Source organism: Pan troglodytes, chromosome 12, assembly GCF_028858775.2.
Source record: "Pan troglodytes isolate AG18354 chromosome 12, NHGRI_mPanTro3-v2.0_pri, whole genome shotgun sequence".
In the NCBI taxonomy this organism is placed as follows: domain Eukaryota; kingdom Metazoa; phylum Chordata; class Mammalia; order Primates; family Hominidae; genus Pan; species Pan troglodytes.
Window position 1 is genome coordinate 50,174,006 of NC_072410.2, and position 22,569 is coordinate 50,196,574.

Sequence of the window (22,569 nt, forward strand, 5' to 3'; positions counted from 1 at the left end):
TGGAGCTCCTGGTCCCTGGAGCACACTTGGAGTTACAAGACGATATGGAAACATGACAGAGCTTTTTTAGTATATAAATAAAACAAACAAATGAATGTTTGGGTCTTCTATTTTTTTTTAAATATGATTTAAACTTTTTTCTGGCAATAAATACAGTACTTGAAGAGAAAGTTAAGTTTGCTTTCTAAAATCTGTTGCTTATGTATTACCAGCATTTTAAATAAAATTTTATAATTCTAGTTTAACAAGTTTAGGTACTTTCTTTACTCTGTGAAGAACTTTTTACCCTTTCCTGTGCTTTCAATGCAAATATACTTAATACATTTTTTTCATTGAATAACATTTTAAGGCTATTACTGTGTCTTTAGCTTAATGATGCATAAGAGGAGATCATGGAATAAGGTGGGTAGGAAAAGCCAAACACCTAGAACATGGCTCTACACATGGTAAATAGACAGTTAATACATTGTTAACCTGAAATAAAGTTTGTACTAGAAATGGGAAAAGCTTAACAGCCTGGGGAACTGAGGATGAAGTCTCAAAAGTAAATTGTCATTTTGAATGAAAAAACAACTTACATGTTGAACCATCTGAAGGAATCAGTCTTTCTTTTTTTCTCTTCCCCAACCTCAGCTTATTGAAGTTTAAGAGTCAGTCTCTTAATGATTGCTGAAGGGTGTTATAAAGAAAAGTATTTCTAGTAAAGTTCTCCATTTTTATTTTATTATTGGCTAACCTAATAAAACAGTCACAAGATGAGTTTTTTTTTTTGTTTTAAAAAAACTAATCATATATTAAGGTTGGACTATATGAAGCTGCTGATATTTAACCATTTCTGATCAACAGCTTAATTCAATTGATTAAAAAAAAAAGAGGGAGTGATGAGGCTTCACTATGTTGCCCAGGCTGGTCTCAAACTCCTGAGCTTTCAAGTGATCCTCCTGCCTTGGCTTCCCAAAATGCTGGGATTACAGGCATAAGCCACCATACCCAGCCAATTCAATTGATTTTTAATGGAAATATGATTTAGGAAATTGGGATTGAAATCACCCTGTGGGCATATGCAGGTGTTAATGTTCTTCCCTAAATATCTAGATAGAACTTAAAAAAAAATCAGAAGTAGTTAACATTTTAGATTGAGAATGTATTTATGGATCTAGACTCATCAGGAATATCAATTTTGAGATATTTGAAGATAAAATGCAAGGAAGCCCTCAAGATAACATATTAGTTTTGAGAAGGAGGGTGATAATATCTACTGAGAATAGGCTTGTTGTGAGGATTGAATGAAATAATGTATATAATGCCTTTGTCACAGTCCTTGTACATACAGGACTATCAGTATATAATAGTTACTGTTGTGGCATTATGACCATGTGCTTTTTTGAATAAAGGTGAAATATAAGTTGATCTAATTTTTGGCAATGTATATTTGCATGGACTGATGAACATCGTCTACTATAAACAAAAAAAAATCTGCTGAAATAAAGCAGTATTAAGAAATAGTTTGAAAAAGCAGGGCCTATTTTTTCTACTTTGTTTCTAGGTTACTTCAGAGCTTCTGCATTCTTAGAATACTTCATTGATACCACATTTATGACATGTCACATATTCTAGTGTGTACCTCTCTTAATTTATTTACCAACTGTTAAGGAACAGTGGTAACCATGTCATCCACACCACTTGTCATAGAGTATGGGTCACATAAATATTTGTTGACCTAATGATTCATGTCAGATTTATCTCTCTAGATTTTGGTGTCTCTTTTGAAGTATAGAATCAACAGGAGGGAATTGTTAATTTAAATACAAATGCCATGTAATAGAAAGCCTTCTGGGATGTCTTGATTATTGTTGTGCTGTAGTAATTTTGAAGTAACGAGATGTATTAATTTGCTAGGGCTACCATAACAAAATGCTGGAGAATGGGTGATTTAAACAAAAATCTGTTTTCTCACATTTCTGGAGGCTGGCTGTCCAAGATCAAGGTTCCACCAGGGTTAGTTTCTCCTAAGGCCTCTCTCCTTGGCTTGCAGATAGTTGCCTTCTAGCCGTATTCTCATACAGTTTTTTTCTTTGCTTACATCCTCTTTTTATAATGTGTGTCTTCCTCTTTTTATAAGGATACCAGTCCTAATGAATTAGAACCCCATTCTTATGATTTCATTTAATTTTAATTACCTCTTTAAAGGCCCAGTCTCCAAATACAGTCACATTGGGACTAAGGACTTCAACATAGGAATTTGCGGGGGAGCACAATTATAGTCATAACACAATTTAGTCATAACACAGGGTGTTTGGAAAGTATACAAAAAAGATTTATTTTAGAATGTACAAGCTTTTTTCTTTGTGGTATTGGGACAAATTATGTAATTTCTCTCAGCATCCCTTTTCTTACCTATGAAATAGTGACAATAATTATGTCAAATTGCTTGTAAAAAATAGTGGTTGTGATATTTGACCCAAATTTCAAAATATTGATTGTAAAACTTTCTATTGACAGGAAGGTAACAGAAAATGAGGATGATTCCTTGATAAGTTAAAGGCTACTTTAGAAATTTAGAGTTTAAACTTAAACTTAAATAAAGGCTGCCTTTAGAAGTTTAGAGTTTAAACCAGAGGTTGCAGATTGGCAACCGATGGGCCAGAAACAGCTTGTATACTGGTTGTTGGCCTACACAATGCTTAAAAATTTTTAAATTAGTTGCCAACTTCTGCAGGTCAATTAGATTCACATAAAAATCTAGATTTCTAATTTAGTTTTTTCTAAGCATGGTAGTAATAGACTGGCCTTGAGTAGCAGTGTTGCCGTCAGGGATATGGTTTAAATGTGATGACAAAAATATAATACTGCTTATATTGGGTGTCTATCCAAAAAAATGGCAAAATAAAAAACAGACTGACAGGGCCACACTGATGTGAAAAAAAATAATGTTGTGCTTTGTAAAAATAAATAATAGTCCTTGATATTTCATATACAAAGTATGTCTATTAAGAGAATATGATTTAAAATTGCCAGCATCCATCACTTAATCCCAATACCCATTGACACCTGTAGGCTTTGAATTTTAACTTCTTAATGAAAGCTGGCCTATTAAGGACATATGCAGTCAAAAGTAGGTGCCCATATATATAATGAAATACCAAAAGGACAATTTAGAAGGTTGAATGGAAACATTATGGCATGCTTTAGACGTTCTGTTTTGGTTTTCTTATTCCCAGTCTTTGATCTTTTAGGTCTATCCATTGGTAAAGATATATTATGACTCACATCAACTCAAAGTTTTTTTCATTTTTTTTTTTTTATGGTGATAGTGTAAGTGCCCAGTTACTTTGAAATCATTTGCCTCAATTATAAACTTCTACCTCTCTTTTCAGGTCTTGTAGAATTTCTCTTTTATATTCTCATTGATTATTCAAAAAACTTCACCTTGCACTAAGTTGCTAGTAACTGCAACTGTGGAATATAATCCTTTACCCCCTTCTTCTTGCCAAGAATGCCTTATTCTACTTTTATCTGAAGGACCCCTCAATTTTACCTCTTCTGTAATAGCGTCTTTTAAAAATTTTCTTTTACTTTTGAAGAAGTTTACATCTTCAGAAAAGTTACACATATGGTATCCATATACACTTCACTTAAATAGTCCACTTATTAAAACTTGACACTTCCTCTCTCTCTCTGAAAAATTTGATTTTGAAAGAATAGGTGTGTGCGTGTGTGTGTATGTGTATGTTTCTTTTCTCTCCCAAAACTGAGCCATTTGGAAGAAAGTGGCGTGCATCATTCATAATATTTGGAACTCCAAATACTGTAATCTGTGTTTCCTGACAATGACATTCTTCTACATAAGTATAATACAGTGATTACATCAGGAAATTTCACATTGATGGTGACACTGCCACTTAATATACAACCTTTATACTACTATCTCTAGTTGTTCCAATAATGTTCTTTCTAGCAGATTTTTTTCCTTCGTTTTTTTCCTTGCAGCCACATCCAGACAAATTTTACACATTGATTTTTATGTCTGTTTAGTCTCCCTTAATATCCATCTGTTCAGGTACATCTCGTTATATCCTCATGACTAGAGTCAGGTTAATCATTTTTGGCAGGAATATTACAAAGGTAATATTAAGTTCATTTCATTGCATCACATCTGGAGGCATACATTGGTTAAGATGGTGTTCACTAGATTTCTTCACCATAAAGGTACCCGTCCCACCTTGTAATTAGTAATACATTAGACCATGTGACTATCCTGTTCCCTAACAGCTTGTCACCCACTGGTTTTAGAACTCATTGATGCCACTTTCTGGAATCATATGTTACTATAGTTGTTATAAGATGTTGTGATTTTCTATTTTTATCATTTCTTTCACATTTATGAGTCAGCATTCTTCTATAAAAAACTTTCCTTTTCTCCCCTTATTTTTTGTAGTGTTAGTATGGGCACATGGATAATCATTTTATATACAATGAGTTATATTCCATCTTGTCTTTCATTTTCATTTTCCACTTGTTCCAAATTATCCATCCAGTTTTTGAGCTCTGCTCTTTTCTTTAATTTCTCTTCTTTTCCACAAGAAACTCCAGGTTCTGCCCTAGCCCTGGCATCAGCCGTTTCTTCAGAGAGTTCTAATTTCTTTTACTGGAGAATGATATTTAGAAACTAACATGGGCATTAGGTATACCCCTTTTGTGGACAGAGCTAAGAAATACACCTGCTACATTAATGTGTAGACTTAAAAAAAATAAATCACGAGTTAAAGCTAATACTTCTAATTCCAATCTAATGTAGTAAGTCTTTTCTGTCATTCTGTATTTGTATTTGCAAATATTCTGGTTTCCAGAGTATCAGCATATTTAATCTTTTGGATAATTATATAATACCCAGAAAATAGTTGCAGAATTATTATGCAAATGTCACTAAAAGCAATAAAGTTATTAAGTTCAAGATTTCTTCACAGTTCTTTTGATCCTACAGTGTATCCCACTAAATCTGTATAGTTCAGAGTACTATGTTCAAATGCTTTTGGCTAATTTTTTTTTCTTCTGTTTGATTGTTACCAAATTGATATATAATTAGGTTCGTTTGTTTCTTTTTGTATTATTTTTTAGGGTTCAACTATCCTTATTTAACTTTTTGACTATTTAAAATATGAACATGGTTCAAAGGCAAAACTATATAAGAAGATATATTCAGTGAAATCCCATTCTCATCCTTATCCTTTCCACACTGCTCCTACCCACCTTTTGTAAGTAATGAGTGTTGTTAGTTTTTGTGTGTATACCCTTCATTTTACCTCAAGCAACGTAATTATTAATAGCATAATACATATATATTTTTGTACTTTGTTTATTTGAAATATATTTTGAAAATTATTCCATATCAGTTCATAGAAATCTTTCTCATTCTATTTTTACTGCTAAATAGTACTCCATTGTTTGGATGTACCATGGTTTATTCAGCTAATCTATACATGGACACTAAATGATTTCCAATGTTTTCTTATTAAAAAGTAGTGTTTTAACTGTACAGCTATTAGAATACCTAAAATAAAAAAAACTGACATTACCATGTACTGTCAAGGATATAGAGCAAATGGAACTCATATATTTCTGTGAAAATGTGAAATGATAGAGTTGCTTTGGAAAACAGTTTAGCAGTTTATTATAATGTTGAACATACAGCCAGGAGTGGTCATATATATGACCTAGCAATCCCACTCCTGGGTATTGAACCAGCATATTCACTCAGAAGCTTGAAGCTTAATATTTATAGCAGCTTTGTGCATATAGTACCAAAACTAGAAACACCCCAAATGTCCTTCAATGCATGAAGGGATAAATGAACTGTGGTATATCCATAATTGAAGTACCACTCTGAAATAAAAAGGAATAAACGGCAGATGCATCAAACAATACAGATGAATCTCAAATGCATTATGTTCAATGGAAGAAGCCAGGTTCAAAAGGCTACATGCTATATGAGTCTATCAATATGACAATCCTAAAATGTCAAAACTCTAGAGATAGAAAATGATCAGTGTTTGCCAAGGGCTAGGCATCAGGAAACAATTTTACTACAAAGGGGCATAGGGAATTTTGGGAAGTGCTGGAACTGTTTCTTCTTATCTTGATTATGATGATGATTACAGGTCTATATGCATTTGTCAGAACTTACAGAATTGCTTACTAGAAAGAGTGAATTTTACCATATGCAAAACACTTTAAAACTTAAAAAAAAAAAAAACAAAACAAAACCTGAGAACTATTTTTTCCGTGTGGTTGGAGCTATATCCTCAGGGTAGTTTCCCAGAAGCAGGATGGTTGAGTCAAGGGGTAAATGCACGTATAATTTTGTTAGATAATGTCAAATTCTCCTCCATAGGGGTTGTACTATTTTCTATACCCCACCACCCACCCCAGCAATGCATGAGTTGCCTATTTTCTTACAGCTTCTTTAAGAGAGTATTTATTTTAAGCTTTTGAATTTCTGCCATTCTCATAGATAAGAAACATATCTCTTTGTAGTTTTAATTTTCATTCCTATTACTGTGGGTAAAGTTGAGTATCTTAATAAGGTTCAGGGCTAGTTGTATATCTTTTTTATAAACTGCTTATGTCTTTTGCCTATTTTTTGAATGATTTTGGTTTTTTTCTTCATTATTGGTTCTCTATATATTAGGGATATTTGTTCTTTACCTATAATAATGTAGCGATTTTAACCTACTTTTCCTCATCTTAATTTTTTATCCTCCCAGACCTTTTACGTTTAATACCAAGTAGTGCAAAATTGCCTCTTTTGCCTAAAGGTTTAGAGTTTCATAGCATATAGTGGACCCTTGTTAAATAAAGACCAATTGAATTTTTGTTTCACCAGTGTTCAGCTTTTTTTTTTTTTTTTTTTTTTTTTTAGACAGGGTCTCACTCTGTCACTCAGGCTAGAGTACAGTGGCATGATCTCAGCTCACTGCAGCCTCGTCCTCCCAGGCTCAAGCGATCCTCCCACCTCAGCCTCCTGAGTAGCTGGGAGTACAGGCATGTGCCATCACACCTGGCTAAGTTTTGCAATTTTTTGTAGAGATGGGTTTCGTCATGTTGCACAGGCTGGTCTTGAACTCCTGGGCTCAAGCGATCCACCTGCTTCGGCCTCCCAAAGTGCTGGGATTACAGGTGTAAGCCGCCATGCCTGGCCCTCAGTGTTCAGCTTTAAGCAGAGAATTCTTGAGGGGCTATCCTTTGACTTTGGGCACAGGTTTTTTGCAGTGCCTCAGTAAGGAGAAATGGTGGTTTTTCCTGATTTTGTTCTGCTTAGTGCAAACACTTGAGTAATTAATAAGTGGTAATCTGCTTAGGGATTTTTCAGAAAGAATCCTAATAATTTGTGAGAAGCTCCTTGGCATAATTTTGTGCTTTTTTAGGATAGGGTTCTGGCCACAGTATTCTTATATGCTCAAAGGTTTAGAAAATTCTTTATACTTTTGCTAATTCTAGTCACTTAAAATTATAGGCCTTCCAGTTTGTTGGTGTTTCTGTGGTGTTTAGTCTAGCTGCATAAAAGCTCATATCCAAATGAATTCTACCCTTCTTTTCTCTGAATTTTGGGAAGCAACATAGTTCTGAAATGCACACTGGTGAAAAATGTTTGCCAGACATTTCCTGGCTTATAGACATAATATGGGCTGTCAAAATTGATCCTCTGAATGCAAAGTCAGTGCTCCTTCAGCTAATCATTTGTTGTCTTCTCTTTGCAGAAAAATGCCTGGTACATTTTAATGACTTGAGATCTAAGTAATGCTCAGAAATGGGCACCAAGTCCCTGCATTCATTTACCGATACGGAGAAACTATTTTGTACTCAAATAATTAGTGAGAAAGATATCTAAATTCCTTGCAAATCTCTGTCAAACTCTTTTTGGATGATCCATCTACTTTGAAAGCCTTCTTAAGAGAAAAATAAATGCCGTGTAGGTGTATGAGGGAGAGAGTGTGTGTGTCTGTGTATTTGTGTATCTTCTGGTGCAGCTGTGGGAACAATAGGGCTGGAGTGTACTAATGCATTTCTATTTTAATGTGCTGTCTTTATCAGCAGCAGAGGTAAATCTGTCATAGTATATCGCTCCTCTTCTTGAGCAGAGGGAGGCAAGCAATCTTTTCTTATAGTGTATTCCCCTTTTCTAAGGGTATGCTTACCCAGCAGTAAAGCTGGTAGAGTTATCATATTTTTACCTGCAGATAATTTTTCTTTCCTGCCTTCCTTCACTAGTAAGTCTTTTAAAATAGTAGAAAATATTTATGAACTCTGAATCCTTTTGGGGGAAGGGTTAGAAAAATATTAAATGAATGTATCTGTTAAAACTTGAATGGCATCATGCATTTTAAAAATCAAAATATCCTTTTTTTAATATGTAAAGGCATTTTCCTTATGTGCCATGAGAGGAACTTAACCATTTACTTTTCCATTCTTAGAGACTTTCTTTTACCTGAACTAAGATGTACTAGAGAAGAAGAAAAAGATATCCTAAAAGTCACATCCTGGTGTTTTGTAAAAATTTTTGTAATCAGAAATGTTGATGTTTCTTTTCATCCTCATCATCTAATATTCCCATATCTATGCTAAATCTGTATATCTTCTGTAGTAAATATTATCTGTGGGGGCTCATAATATTTTTTCAGGGGGCCTTTGATTAATCCCATTTTAAAGTTTATATTTATTTTGTAACATCCTCTATTTTCAGACTCTTTTTTGTCATCTATACATTGGTCTCATGTGTTAGGTGCCATATTTATAGAATATAAATGCTATTTAACAACAAATATATTCCACAAACAAAAACTAGGAACTATTGCTTTGATTGAAGCTGTTAATTGGTATTATAAAAATGTAAGAATCATGTATTGAAACGAACAGATTAGCCATATGTATTGGTATCTAGTGGATACCAAACGTGGATGCCAGTAGGATCCATTAGATACCAATTCATGTGCCTAATCTATCAATGATCTCTAATTGTGAATGTGTATTTATAGAAGAATGTAATAGTTGCTTCCATTATATCTACCTCTGGATACTGAAGTTCAGGCATCCTCACATTCTTTTACTAGCTCGTTATTTATCCGTTATTAAAAAATGTATCCTAGTTCTCTTAGTTTATGTAATATTATAATATGCTCTGAGGCACAGATATCTTAGTTATAGAATGTAAAATCTTACCTACTATTTGATCCTCTGGAAAAAGGTTTGAACTGGCAAAAGGCACTAATGCTCTCCATTCAGAAACTATTAGGGAATTAGGCAGCTGCTGTCCTTGGTGATGAAATTATTTCACGTGAATTCTTAAGGAAAACAACTAGTTAAAAAAGCAGGATAATCTTGAATATACTATTTGTGGCTACTATTTGTATCTTCATAGATCTATTTGAACTTCTAGAAAAATACAGACTCCAGTATCTTAAAGTCTTGAGTTCCTGACTGCCAGGCAGAGGAAATGTTTAACTATTCTAATCATGTTTCTGTATCTCAGAAAGAAAGCCCTTATGAGAGGAAATGACAACGTCCTACCACAAAGTTATCTCTTATCAGTTATAGTTGCAGTCGATAATGATTTGTCAAATTTGGACATGTGTAAAATGCAAGGGCTGTGTTATTTTCTTTGGAAAGGAAAAATTAGATGAAGCTGATAAAGAAGGAGTCATGGCTTTTGTTAGGAGACAGAAACCATTAGAAAGTTATTGTTAGCTTAGGAAAGTGTCCTTGGACCCCTCCCTCTGCCCCAGCTGAAACCTAAACCTGCTTGAATCATTCTTTGCAACTTGAGGGGAGACAGGGTCAAAGAAAAGGAAGAAGTATGAATATAGCTTTGACAGAGAGTTAGTATTTTAAATGGAGATCAAGATGTGGACCTTAAAACAACCCATTTCTGTGAGTTGGGAAAAACTACATTTTCTTCTGATACTCTTCCCCACCCCTTTTTATTTAGATTTTTGAAAGTTCACTTCTTATTCTTCCAAACCTGTAGCATTCCTTCACATCCAATGTATGTTGCTCTTCTCCTTTTGCCCTTCTGTAGTTGTGATTCTTTTTCATTAGTGGCAGCAGAGAAAACACATCTCGCGCTAAGCAACATGAGTCAGTGCATACTTTACATAGCTTTATCCTCACAGCACTCTTCTTGGTTCCTCACAGTGTTCATTCCTAGTGTTCTTCACAGAGGGGAGCATAGAGGAAAAATGATTTCTAAATATTAGGCTATTTTCGGAGTAGAGGTAAAGGTTGTGAACGGAAGCCCCATTTTACTCCCTTCTCTTTTTGTCTAGATTTCTGTGTACTGCTTTCAAAGCAGGCAGTCTTATGCTTAGGAAGACTTAACTGGATGGTGGTTCCAGTGGCTAAGAAATAAGAGACAATACTTACAAGTGAGAGCACTTTAGCCAGTTTGAAGCTGATAGAATGATGTCACAACAGCCTCAGGGAGAATAGATTTGGTTGTAAATATTCGTTGGAGATGACAAAAAATGGCCTTTGTCTCCTTTCTAAATATATCCATTTTTTTTAATAGTATGCCCAGATAAACCAGTCTCAGCCCATTAGTAACAAAATGTCTTTGTTATGGGGCTGTGTTAGCTTATTTATCACAGATTTCTAGGGAAATTCTCCCTTAATTTAGATGTTCATTCTACAAGGATGGGTCTGACATATAAAAGGGCTAAGGCCTTGTCTGAGGAATGGCTACAAGCAGTTTCCTTTTGAGTGAAACTATGGTTCTGAGATGAAGTTAAACAAAATAAGCTACATGAAGAAGAACATATAAACAAAATTATGATTGAATTTGCTACTCAAAATTATGTAAGAAAAATTCTTTAAACTTTTTGTAAATATGTAACGAAGAATTTAAAAATCATTAATTCTAAATAAAAGAAAAACATGTCATTTCCTATACAGATCAAACTTTTAAATATTTTTTCATATGCATGTGTAGTTTTTATATAGTTTAAATACTATTGTGAATATCATGTTTGATGTTTTAAAATTTTTCTTCTTTTGAGAATGTGTTTTGCTTAGCTGTAGGCTTTGGTTTTTTGGCAAGATAAAAGAAATTTTCCTCATATTTTGGCAAGATAAAATAGACTCTGGTTTTCTGTCAAGATAAAATAAATTTCCTTTGGGTCTCTACTTTGCAGTCCAAAAGAGGAGACTGTAAAGATGTTTTAGTGTTGTGATCATTTCAAATAAGAGTGCCTAAAATGATCACCTGTGGACTCTTTGTGTTATTAAGATGAAAATGAGTGTCCATTTGCACTCATTCAATTTTTATATGCTATTTAATCCTATTGTTTTTTAAACTGCATGCTGCACATCTCTCCATATTTTTTTTCAGTAATTTGCAATGCTCATTACCTCTTCTTAAAGTTTTTTTTTTTTTTTAAAGTAAAGTTATTCTTGGACCATGGTATAGGATGTTGACCATCTTACTACCAGTTTTTAGATTCACTTAAAAGTTTGTTGTGTGCTTACAGAGTATACAGTGCTATCAAGGAACTTAAATATAGAGATTTAATCTTTGCTCTCATGGGTGTGAAGCAGATGAACAGAATAGTCAATAAGTTTGAACCCATAAATATAAAGGTGTGATGGTTCCAGAAGGAAAACAACATAGGTGTTGTGCTGTTGAATTTTAGAATTAGTAGATTTCATTAAGAAAAGTATCTTGGTAAAGAAGCTATGCCCCAAAAGAAGAAATGAGGTTTACTTTATGAAATAAGGGAAAATGACCTTGTAATTATGAATCAGCCCTACCCACTTTAGATGTGCCTACTGCTTATATTCTGATGAATTATATAGTTACCAGTGTTATAGTAAAAACTGGCAGGTCTTTATTTTGAATGTTTCTTTATGTAATTTTTTCATTTTCTTTTTATTTTGTTTTGTTCAACATTTAGTTTCAATATTTCCTTTTATTATTAAATCCCTATAAATCAGCTGATTTTTTTTTCAACTTAAGTAGTCGAGACCAAATTATGAATTACTCTTGTCAGATCACATAGCAAATCAATTTTGGCATTGAAACTAGGCTCCAGTTCTTACCTGATGTTTTTTTCTTTTACTTTCTCTTTTGATGTCTAGGTTTAATTAACATACACTATTCACATTAAAATACGTTGGTATTACTTCTTGGTTTGACTTTTCCATTCTTTGTCTTATTTTTCACATAATCTCCCCTCTTTTCATAGCATATTTCTGTATTTTGATTGCATGTTGACTTAAGTATTGACGAATTCTTGTGTTCTTCAGAAGTTGGCTGGCAGGCCGTGATTCATATTGTGTGGCAAGTTTTGTTTTTGACTACTAAAACTTAGTTTTTTATGTACACTATCATGTCTTTTAGAAATCAAAGTTGTCATGAAAGGTGTATTCTCACATTGTTCTTATTTTCCCTTTAGAGTCCCATGGTCAAAGATATATCTCTAAAGGCAAATGCAGGATTGGTGCCACCTGTTTCTCTTTGCTACCCATCCTTGTGGGCTTTGTGCCAGCCTTGGTGTATATCTTCACGGTTTATTAATTCTATGGCTAAAACATAAGAACTAGGTCTTTGGAAACCTATTTTTTTGTTTGTTTTGTATTTCTCACTTACAAGCTAGAACTGGCCTTTATAAAAAGAACCAAACACTTGAGTAGTAACAATTAATGTAGTTGCTTTTAATAGCTTTGTTTGAATTTTTTTGTTATAATCTTGTGTTTGCAGGTACCTGGGGCCCAAGATTTGGTGGATTTCTCTCCAGTTTATCGATGTCTACATATATATTCTGTCCTGGTGAGTCTTTATCTGGCTCTGCCTAATAAAGATGTCCATTGAGTTCAAAACTTTGCTCTCTCAACTTTTGGTAGTTTTTCTGTTTATTATTAAGAGTGAAAAATGAGAAAACTCTTGTTGTTTAAGGACTGTTAATTATAAAAGACAATTTTGAATCTCTTATGTTTTTATGTAATATGCTATGGCTAGTGACATTTCTTAGTCATCAATAAATCAGTAGCTTATGACTAGAAATAGTCTTACATCCAGATTTCTGTTTTTAGTTTAATAATGTAGTTATTTAAATAACAATATTCTGTCTTTACACATTAAAATAGTATTTGTGAAAATGTTTACTTTTTTATTCCTAATGACAATTACTCCTTTTGTCATATAAACCATATGGAAAAGGGAACCTCTCTGTGTGGGGGATATTATAGATGTTAATAATATTCTAAGAAATGATCCCTTTCTCCATTTTGGTAGTACACTCACATGCAGACACATAGATACACAGAAAGTGAGTCAAAAATGAAACTCTAGCAACCAAGACAAATTGGTGAGAGAAGCCTATTATTGATTTTTTTTTTACAGAAACTTTCAGTGATGCTTATATCAGGTTGTTTTTAATATGTTCAAGTATGTCTTATTGCCCAGTCTCTTATCAATTTTTATTTGTGTGTGTGTGTATATATATATATATATATATATATATATATATATATATATATCTCTTTTTTTTTTCTTTTTGAGACAGAGTTTTGCTCTTGTTGCCTAGGCTGGAGTGCAGTGGCGTGATCTTGGCTCACCACAACCTCCGCCTCCCGGGTTCAAGCGATTCTCCTGCCTCAGCCTCTCGAGTAGCTGGGATTACAGGCATGTGCCACCACGCTCAGCTAATTTTGTGTTTTTAGTAGAGATGGGGTTTTTCTATGTTGGTCAGGCTGGTCTTGAACTCCTGACCTCAGGTCATCCACCATCTGGGTCTCCTAAAGTGCTGGGATTACAGGCGTGAGCCACCGTGCCCGGTCTCTCTTTGTTTATATATTTAACATAGTATCACTTTGTCATTACTCCTGACAATTTGGGATACTGAGCTATGGACTTTATGGTCTGAAATATTTTGTGGTAGTTTTATTGGTTAGATTAAAAATCAGGTAGTTTCCTCTTCTCTCCCTCTCTTGCCCACTTCTTCATCTTCCTCTTTTCTTCTCTCTTTCTCCTCTGTCTTCCCTCCCTTTACACTCCCTCTCTCTCAATCTACAATTCCTTGTTGTTTTTTTTTAAATAGGTGGTTAAAATAGTGAATACTAAAAATAATGTGTAGCCTTATAATGTGATTTTTGTATTTACATTTGAATATAAGTATGTCTCACAGGTTTAAATGTCCATACTAGAATCATGTAACAGTGGAGAGGCATTAGAATTGAATTTAATATTGCAGTAGCAGCAATTTCTCAGAAGACATTCTTTTTTTTTTTTTGGTTTTATAAAGAAGCTCTGAATATCTTACTACTAAAGTAACATATACTCATTTAGAAATTTTAAAGTTACAAAAATTAAATAAAACATAATACATGAAAATAAAATTATAATTGCCTACGATTTCACACCTAGAGACCACCATTATTTATGTTCTATGTATTTTCGGACATTTTTAACAAAAATAAAATTAATATTGTCTGATATATGTACAATTCTTTTTTTTAAAAAAGATTTAGGTTTGGGGATACATGTGAAGGTTTGTTACATAGGTAAACTCATGTCACGGGGGTTTGTTGTATAGATTATTTCATTACCCAGGAATTAAGCCCAGTACCCAAAAATTATCTTTTCTGCTTCTCTCTCTCCTCCCATCCTCCACCCTCCACCCTCAAGTAGACCTTACTGTCTATTGTTTCCTTCTTTGTGTTCATAAGTTCTTGTCATTTAGCCCCCACTTATAAGTGAGAACATGGGATATTTGTTTTTCTGTTCCTGCATTAGTTTGCTGAGGATAACAGTCTCCTGCTCCATCCATGTTCCTGCAAAAGACATGATCTCATTCTTTTTTATGGCTGCACATGTACCATTCATGTTATATAAAGGTGAAGCCAAATGTAGATTGAATTGTATCAAGGCATCTAAAACAATTTGACAATCTTTTTCAATCACAGGTATAGATAAGAAATCTTATACATCTTAGACTGTGACACTCTAATCAGTTCATAAAGGCCCCCCCCCCCCCCGGATTTTATTTTGTTTCATTATATTTTTTTCCGTTCATTCATTGTTTACAAGCCCAGTTGTCTCTCATCTCCAAGAACAATAACACTAATATATGTAATATATGGTCATAGATGTTTAAATATCCTTGAAAAATATATAGTGATTTGTATATGTATGTGCTTTTAATTTACTCAAATGATGTTGCGCTATGGATCTAGTTTGCATTTCTCTGGTTATTAGTAAAAATTGTGCTTTTCTTTATAGACTAGTGGATCTTTTTAGATTTTTATTCTATAAAGTGCTTATTTTTAACCTTTGTTCATTTTTTTAAATCGGGTTTCTTGTTTTTTTCCCTCCTTTCTGAAAGAGAAATTTCAGAAATTCCTCATATATTGTAGATACTGACAGTTTAGAATGTTTAAAATGTCCTTTTTTCACAATTTGTCACCAGACTCTAAACTATGTCTATGTTATGTTCAATGAAACAGAAATATTTAGTTTCCATGTAATCACATCCATCAATTTTAGCCATATAAGTTTAAACTTTTGAGTTTTTTTTTAAAATACCTCTTTATCCTGCTGTCACAGAGTATTTACTTTATACTACATTTAATATTTTACCATTTAGATTTTCATCTTAACCCATCTTAGGTTCATCATTGTATATAAGGGGACTTTAGGAAGTTCATGGAAAAAAGAAACTAAAACATAAAAATAAAAAATATAAACTTTGTTTTTCAACAGAAGCTCCATCAAGTTTAAGACACTTTTGTAAGCAATTATACCAGCCATTTAGCCCATCTCTAAAGAACTGAGGGTCCTAGAAATTTAACCATGTCAACGTAGTCTTTTGTACATTACTAACTGAAGAAAGATAGTTGCTCTTTAAAGGCTTTTTAAAAATAGGAAACAAAAAGAAGTCAGAAGAAGCTAAATCAGGACTATAAAGTGAATGTCTAATGATTTCCCATTGAAACTCTGGCAAAATTGCCCTCATTTGATAAGGGGAATGAGCAGAAGCATTGCTGTAGTGGAGAAGGACTATATAGTGAAGCTTTCCCAGGCATAGCTCTGCTAAAGCTTTGGCTAAAAGTCTCATAACAAGCAGGTGTTATTGTTCTTTGGCCTTCCAGAAAGTCAACAAGAAAAATGCCTTTAGCATTTCAAAAATCTGTTGCCTCAACCTTTGCTCTTGACTGGTCTGCTTTTGCTTTGACTGGACTACTTTCATCTTTTAGTAGCCATTGCTTTGATTGTGCCTTGTCTTCAGGATTGTACTGGGAAAGCCATGTTTCTCTTCTGCTATAGTTCTTCAAGGAAACTGTATTAGTCTGTTGTCACACTGCTATAAAGAACACTGCCTGAGGCCAGGTGCAGTGGCTCATGCCTGTAATCCCAGCAGTTTGGGAGGCTGAGACAGGTGGATTGCTTGAGGTCAGGAGTTTGAGACCAGCCTGGCAACATGGTGAAACTCTGTCTCTACTAAAAATACAAAAATTAGCCAGGCATGGTGGTGGGTGCCTGTAATCCCAGCTACTCAGGAGGCTGAGGCAGGAAAATTGTTTGAATCTGGGATGTGGAGGTTGTAGTGAGCCGAGGTCATGCTATTGCACTCCAGCCTGGGCAACAAAGCTGGGGACTCACTCTGTCCCTTGAAAGTTGTGTGAAACTCCAGCAAAAGAAACTATCATCAGAATGAACAGGCAACCTAAAGAATGGGAGAAAGTCTTTGCAAGCTACCCATCTGACAAAGGGCTAATATCCAGAATCTACAAAGAACTTAAACAAATTTATAAGAAAAAAACAGACAACCCCATAAAAAGTGGGCAAAGGATATGAACAGACACTTCTGAAAAGAAGACATTTATGCAGCCAACAGACATATGAAAAAATGCTCATCATCACTGGTCATCAGAAAAATGCAAATCAAAACCACAATGAGATACCATCTCACACCAGTTAGAATGGTGATCATTAAAAAGTCAGGAAACAACAGATGCTGGAGAGAATGTGGAGAAATAGGAATGCTTTTACACTGTTGGTGGAAGTGTAAATTAGTTCAACCGTTGGGGAAGACAGTGTGGCAATTCCTTAAGGATCTAGAACTAGAAATACCATTTGACCCAGCCATCCCATTACTGGGTATATACCCAAAGGATTATAAATCATGCTACTATAAAGACATATGCACAAGTATGTTTATTGTGGCACTGTTCACAATAGCAAAGACTTGGAACCAACCCAAATGTCCATCAATGATAGACTGGGTTAAGAAAATATTGCACATATACACCATGGAATACTATGCAGCCATAAAAAAGCATGAGTTCATGTCCTTTGCAGGGACATGGATGAAGCTGGAAACTGTCATTCTAAGCAAACTATCACAAGGACAGAAAACCAAACACCACATGTTCTCACTCATAGGTGGAAGTTGAACAATGAGAACACATGGACACAGGGCGGGGAACATCACACACTGGGGCCTGTCAGGGGTTGGGGGTCTGGGGGAGGGATAGCATTAGGAGAAATACCTAATGTAAATGACGAGTTGATGGGTGCAGCAAACCAACATGGCACGTGTATAGCTATGTAACAAACCTGCATGTTGTGCACATGTACCCTGGAACTTAGAGTATAATAAAAAAATAAAAAATAAAAACAAAGAAAGTTGTGTAGAACTTACATATGCAATCTGAACTCACTCAAGAAAAGAACACTACCTGAGACTGGGTAATTATAAAGAAAAGAGGTTTAATTGACTCACAGTGCTGCAGGCCTAACAGGAAGCATGGCTAGGCAGCCTCAGGAAACTTATAATTATGGTGAAAGGTGAAGGGGAAGCAGGCAACTTCTTCACAAGGTGGCAGGAAAGAGAATGAATGTGAGGACAGGAAAAATTGCCATTTTAAAACCATCAGATCTTGTGAGACTCACTCACTATCATGAGAACAGCATGGGGGAAACTGCCCCCATAATCTAATCACTTCCCTCCCTTGACACATAGGGATTACAATTTGAGGTGAGATTTGGTTGGGGACACAGAGCCAAACCATATCATAAATGGTTCAGGATCTTGATCCCCCACTTTTTTAAAATTTCCATTGAAAGTTCTCTGCTCTTTTCTGCAGCGGATCTGAGTGCAGTGGTTTTGCATTGAGTGGAAAGTCTGCTTGACTTCCATTTTTCAGGGAGAATTGTGTAATCTAAAGCTATTGAGATGTCTATGGTGTTGGCTATTGTTTGTACTGTTAATTATCAGTCCTCTTTAATTAGGGCACAAACAAGATTGTTTTCTCAAAAATTGATATGAATGGTCTGTCACTGCAGGCTTCATTTTCAAAATTGTCTCATCCCTTCTTAAAACAAATATCCACTTATAAGCTGCTGATTTCTTTGGGGCATTGTCTTTATAAACTTTTTGTAAAGCTTCAATGATTTCACCATTCTTCTACCCAAGTTTTACCATAAATTTGATATTTGTGCTTGCTTCAATTTTAGTAGAATTCATGTTGCTCCAATAGAGGCTCTTTTCAAATTGATGTCTTATACTTTTTAGTGCCTCAAACTAGATCCTGTTCAGACATATTATAACAAGTTAGTACAAGCTTATTTTGGTGTAAAATATTTTGAAATTCCTGCATAGTTTTTTTATAATATGCATTTTCCATGAACTTTTTAAGACCCCTTGTATAATATGAGGCTTTATTTTTTTCCATATGATGAATTCAGTTTTATCAATTCCATCTACTACATAATCTGTATGTCACTCAGTGATTTCTGGTAGTACCTCTGGCATATACTAAATTTCAATATTTACATTGTTCTGTTTCTGAGCTCATTTTTTGTTATATTTTATAATATATCAAAATAGATGGTATAAAATAAGTCCCTTCTCATGTCTCCTCTTTAAAATTGCATTAGCTATTTATAGATCTTTATTTTTCCATATATATGTTATAGTAAGTTTGAGATTATTCAAAAAGTCCTTCTAGAATTTTGATTTGAATTGATTGAATTTGTAGTTACATTTTGGAAGAATTAACAGTTTCATAATGCTAAGTCATCCCAGTCATGGAAGAGGAAGATCTTTTAAATTATTTAATTGAGCTTTCCCCCAACCTCATGTTAATAGTTTTGGGCATTCTTTGTTAGATAAATAGCAAAATACTTAGTTTTTGTTGTGGTTTTCTACTTTATTTTCTAATTAGTTATTGCTGATATTGAGGAAAACTATTGATTTTTATAGGTTGATCTCACATCTAGAAACCTTGCTCAACTCTTTTATTGGTTCTAATAGTCATTTGGGTTCCTAAGTTTTCTGTGTAGTCAATCATATTGTCTGTAGATAGTGACTTTTTTTTCCTATATCTCATTATTCTTTTTATTGTCTTACTGTATTGACTGGAATCATCATTGCTTTGTTGTTCAGTAAGGTGATAGTAAGACTCTTTGTCTGATTTCTAATCTTAAAGAGAATATATCTGACTTTTTTCATTGATTAATCATTATATAGCTTTTTGGTAAATAATTTTTATTTAGTTATTCCTAGACTCTTGATAATCTTTTAAGAAAACATAAATGTGTGTTGAATTTTATTGAATTAGTTTTCTATACATATTAATATATTTATTCTTTAGTTTATGAATATGGTGAATTTCATTGATAGATTTTTTTTGATATTAATATCCTTGTGTTTATTAGATAAACTCAATTTGATGAGCATGTGTTACTACTTTTATAACATCCTGTAGAATTTAACTCCTTTTCGTTGTTGCTTTATTTTTTATTTTTGTGTTTGTGGTTTGGCCATATGTAATACAGCCCTGAAATTTTCATTTTTGGTGTGTTGTCCTTAGATGATTTGTAAGTCAGTGTTGTTTTAGCCTCATTAAAATTAGTTGGACATCTCCCCCTTTTTTCTATTTTATGAAACAACTTAGATAAGAGTTATCTGTTCCTTGAAAGTTGTGTAGAACTCACACATGCAATAATATGCATTTTTCCTTTGCCACACACTTACTCCTTTCTTCCTTAACATTTTGTTTCTGTGCTCCATTATTTTGTTTACTCTCTTCAATCGTATGTTTGGATAAGGGAGTTCACGGTTGTAATTAAGCCAATAGTCTATAGAAAAATAATCATGTTTATTCACATCAAGTTTTAAGGTTAAGAGTAAGCCTCATAATTAAAAATTTAATGAATTTTTTCCCTCAAATAACATAAGGTCTGTGAAATGGCTAGTTTATTTTGTTTAATGTTATATCCGCCAGTACCAACATTACTTGGCATGTGGTAAGTACTCAGTAAATATTATTAAATAGTTGAATGAATAAATAAGTGGTAACTAAAGAATCTAGTACATTTGTTTGAACATATGTTAACTAAAATCTTATTATTTGTTTCCTTGTTTAAAAAAACACTTACTGAATTTCTCTTCTTCATGAAATCAATTTGGAGAAGCAAGGATGTATAAAAGTTAATGCTTTATGCTTTAATATGATTACATTACACCAGGAGAGAAGTTACATTCTTTGAATGACTATAGTATGACCGCATTGTATCTCATCACTGTGTGTATGCTAGTTTTTATAAGCTATTAAGATTTTAATGGCCGGGCGCAGTGGCTCACGCCTGTAATCCCAGCACTTTGGGAGGCCGAGGCGGGCGGATCACTAGGTCAGGAGATCGAGACCATGGTGAACCCCCGTCTCTACTAAAAATACAAAAAAAATTAGCCGGGCGTGGTGGCGGGCGCCTGTAGTCCCAGCTACTCGTGAGGCTGAGACAGGAGAATGGCGTGAACCCGGGAGGCGGAGCTTGCAGTGAGCCGAGATCGCGCCACTGCACTCCAGCCTGGGGGACAGAGCGAGACTCCGTCTCAAAAAAAAAAAAGATTTTATTATGTTTGCCAGGTGCGGTGGCTCACGCCTGTAATCCTAGCACTTTAGGAGGCCGAGGCAGGTGGATCACAAGGTCAAAAGATCGAGACCATCCTGGCCAACATGGTGAAACCCTGTCTCTACTAAAAATACAAAAATTAGCTGGGTGTGGTGGCACGCACCTGTAATCCCAACTACTTGGGAGGCTGAGGCAGGAGAATCGCTTGAACCCGGGATGGGGAGGTTGCAGTGAGCCGAGATCGCGCCACTGCACTGCAGCCTGGGTGACAGAGCGAGACTCCGGATTTTATGATATTAAAATATGACAGATTTTGCTCAAGTGAACTCCAGTGGTGACTCATGAGTATTGAAATAATTTACTCACACATTTACTAGTTGTATGTTGTTAGGCTACCTTTCTCATACATGAAATAGGATAATAATTACCTACATAGTACAATTAATAAATTGAATAAATAGTGCCTAACTCAGTCACTGGCATGCATAATTGGCATTTAATAAATGGCAGTTATCCAAGATCGCGCCATTGCACTTCAGCCTGGGCAACAGGGTGAGACTCCGTCTCAAAAAAAATAAATAAATAAAATAAAAAATAAATGGTAGTTATCTCGTAATTGTTATGTATCTCTGATGCTAATGGTTAGACACAGTATTGGTATTTTTAAAAGTGTTTGGCATAAACTATAGACATGTAGATAGGGGTTCTGGTCTCTGTCGTCAATATACAAATTTTTAAAAATTTACATATTCTTAATTGTACGATGACCATATGTAGTCCTAAGCTATGTAGAAACTAAGGCATACTGGTTATTATTTAGAGATAATAAAGCTCTAGAAAAGCAGGAAGACCTTAAACTGCCCATTTAAAAGTAAATTATACACAGTAATATTCCCTACTGTTGAAGTATTTTATATTCATAAATTTTCTATAGCAATTAATAAGGCATTATTTATATGGCAGAAACAGGTCTCTTCTCCCATTCACAGTAGTTCCTAGTTTTGAAAAGGTACAGTTAGTGGTAGAAACTCAGTTCTATTTTCTGGAGAATATATGTTTATTTTCTGGACATTGATTTTCTAGGTCTATAGGGACTTTAAATAAATACTCAGATATCTCCATTAGAAAAGGAAGGACCAAAGCATGTATAACTTCTAGTGCTGACTCTTCATAGCCTTTTTGGGGCTGTAATTTGTTACCTCTCTTTCTTTGTTATCCCATTCTCAAGTCACAAATTGGCATTACTGCATGGTAAAGGATAGTTCCTCAATATTAATTACAAAGATTTTTAAAAAATGGATTACTTAATATAAATGTTTGTAATTTTTTTTTCTTATTTTGTAATATAATTAATATTACTGTTGGAACTTAAGAAAAAGGATTTAGGAATAGAGAAACGGGGATTGAGGAGAAAATAAACCATATCTCTTGCATTCCTTTACATTCTAATGCTTGTCTCTACTTCTTCCCTTTTCATTCTCTCATCAACCCTGTATATTTATCTTCTGTTCTTAGCACTATCCTGGAACTGTATTTTCCTGGACCTTTTGGCTCCAACTTTGTTGATCATTTTTGCCTTATAATTCTTAATCTCTGTCTTCTTTTACAGTATGTTTTTCTAATTCTCTACCAGCCTTTCTGATACTTGTTGCCTGTTTTGGTCT

At 34.2% G+C, this 22,569-nt stretch overlaps 1 protein-coding gene across 5 annotated transcripts in view; it reads left to right on the top strand.

The window, feature by feature from the left end:
* Positions 1-22,569, top strand: part of EXOC6B (exocyst complex component 6B) — a 652,710-nt gene that overhangs the window by 254,158 nt on the left and 375,983 nt on the right. For 4 of the 5 annotated variants that reach the window (XM_515544.9, XM_054678525.2, XM_024354433.3 and 1 more), the window contains one exon: positions 12,749-12,817. The exons of the other annotated variant lie outside the window; for it this stretch is intronic. In XM_515544.9, coding sequence (XP_515544.3) covers positions 12,749-12,817 — 69 coding nt within the window. The remainder of the gene's footprint in view (positions 1-12,748; positions 12,818-22,569) is intronic. 5 annotated transcript variants of the gene reach the window in all.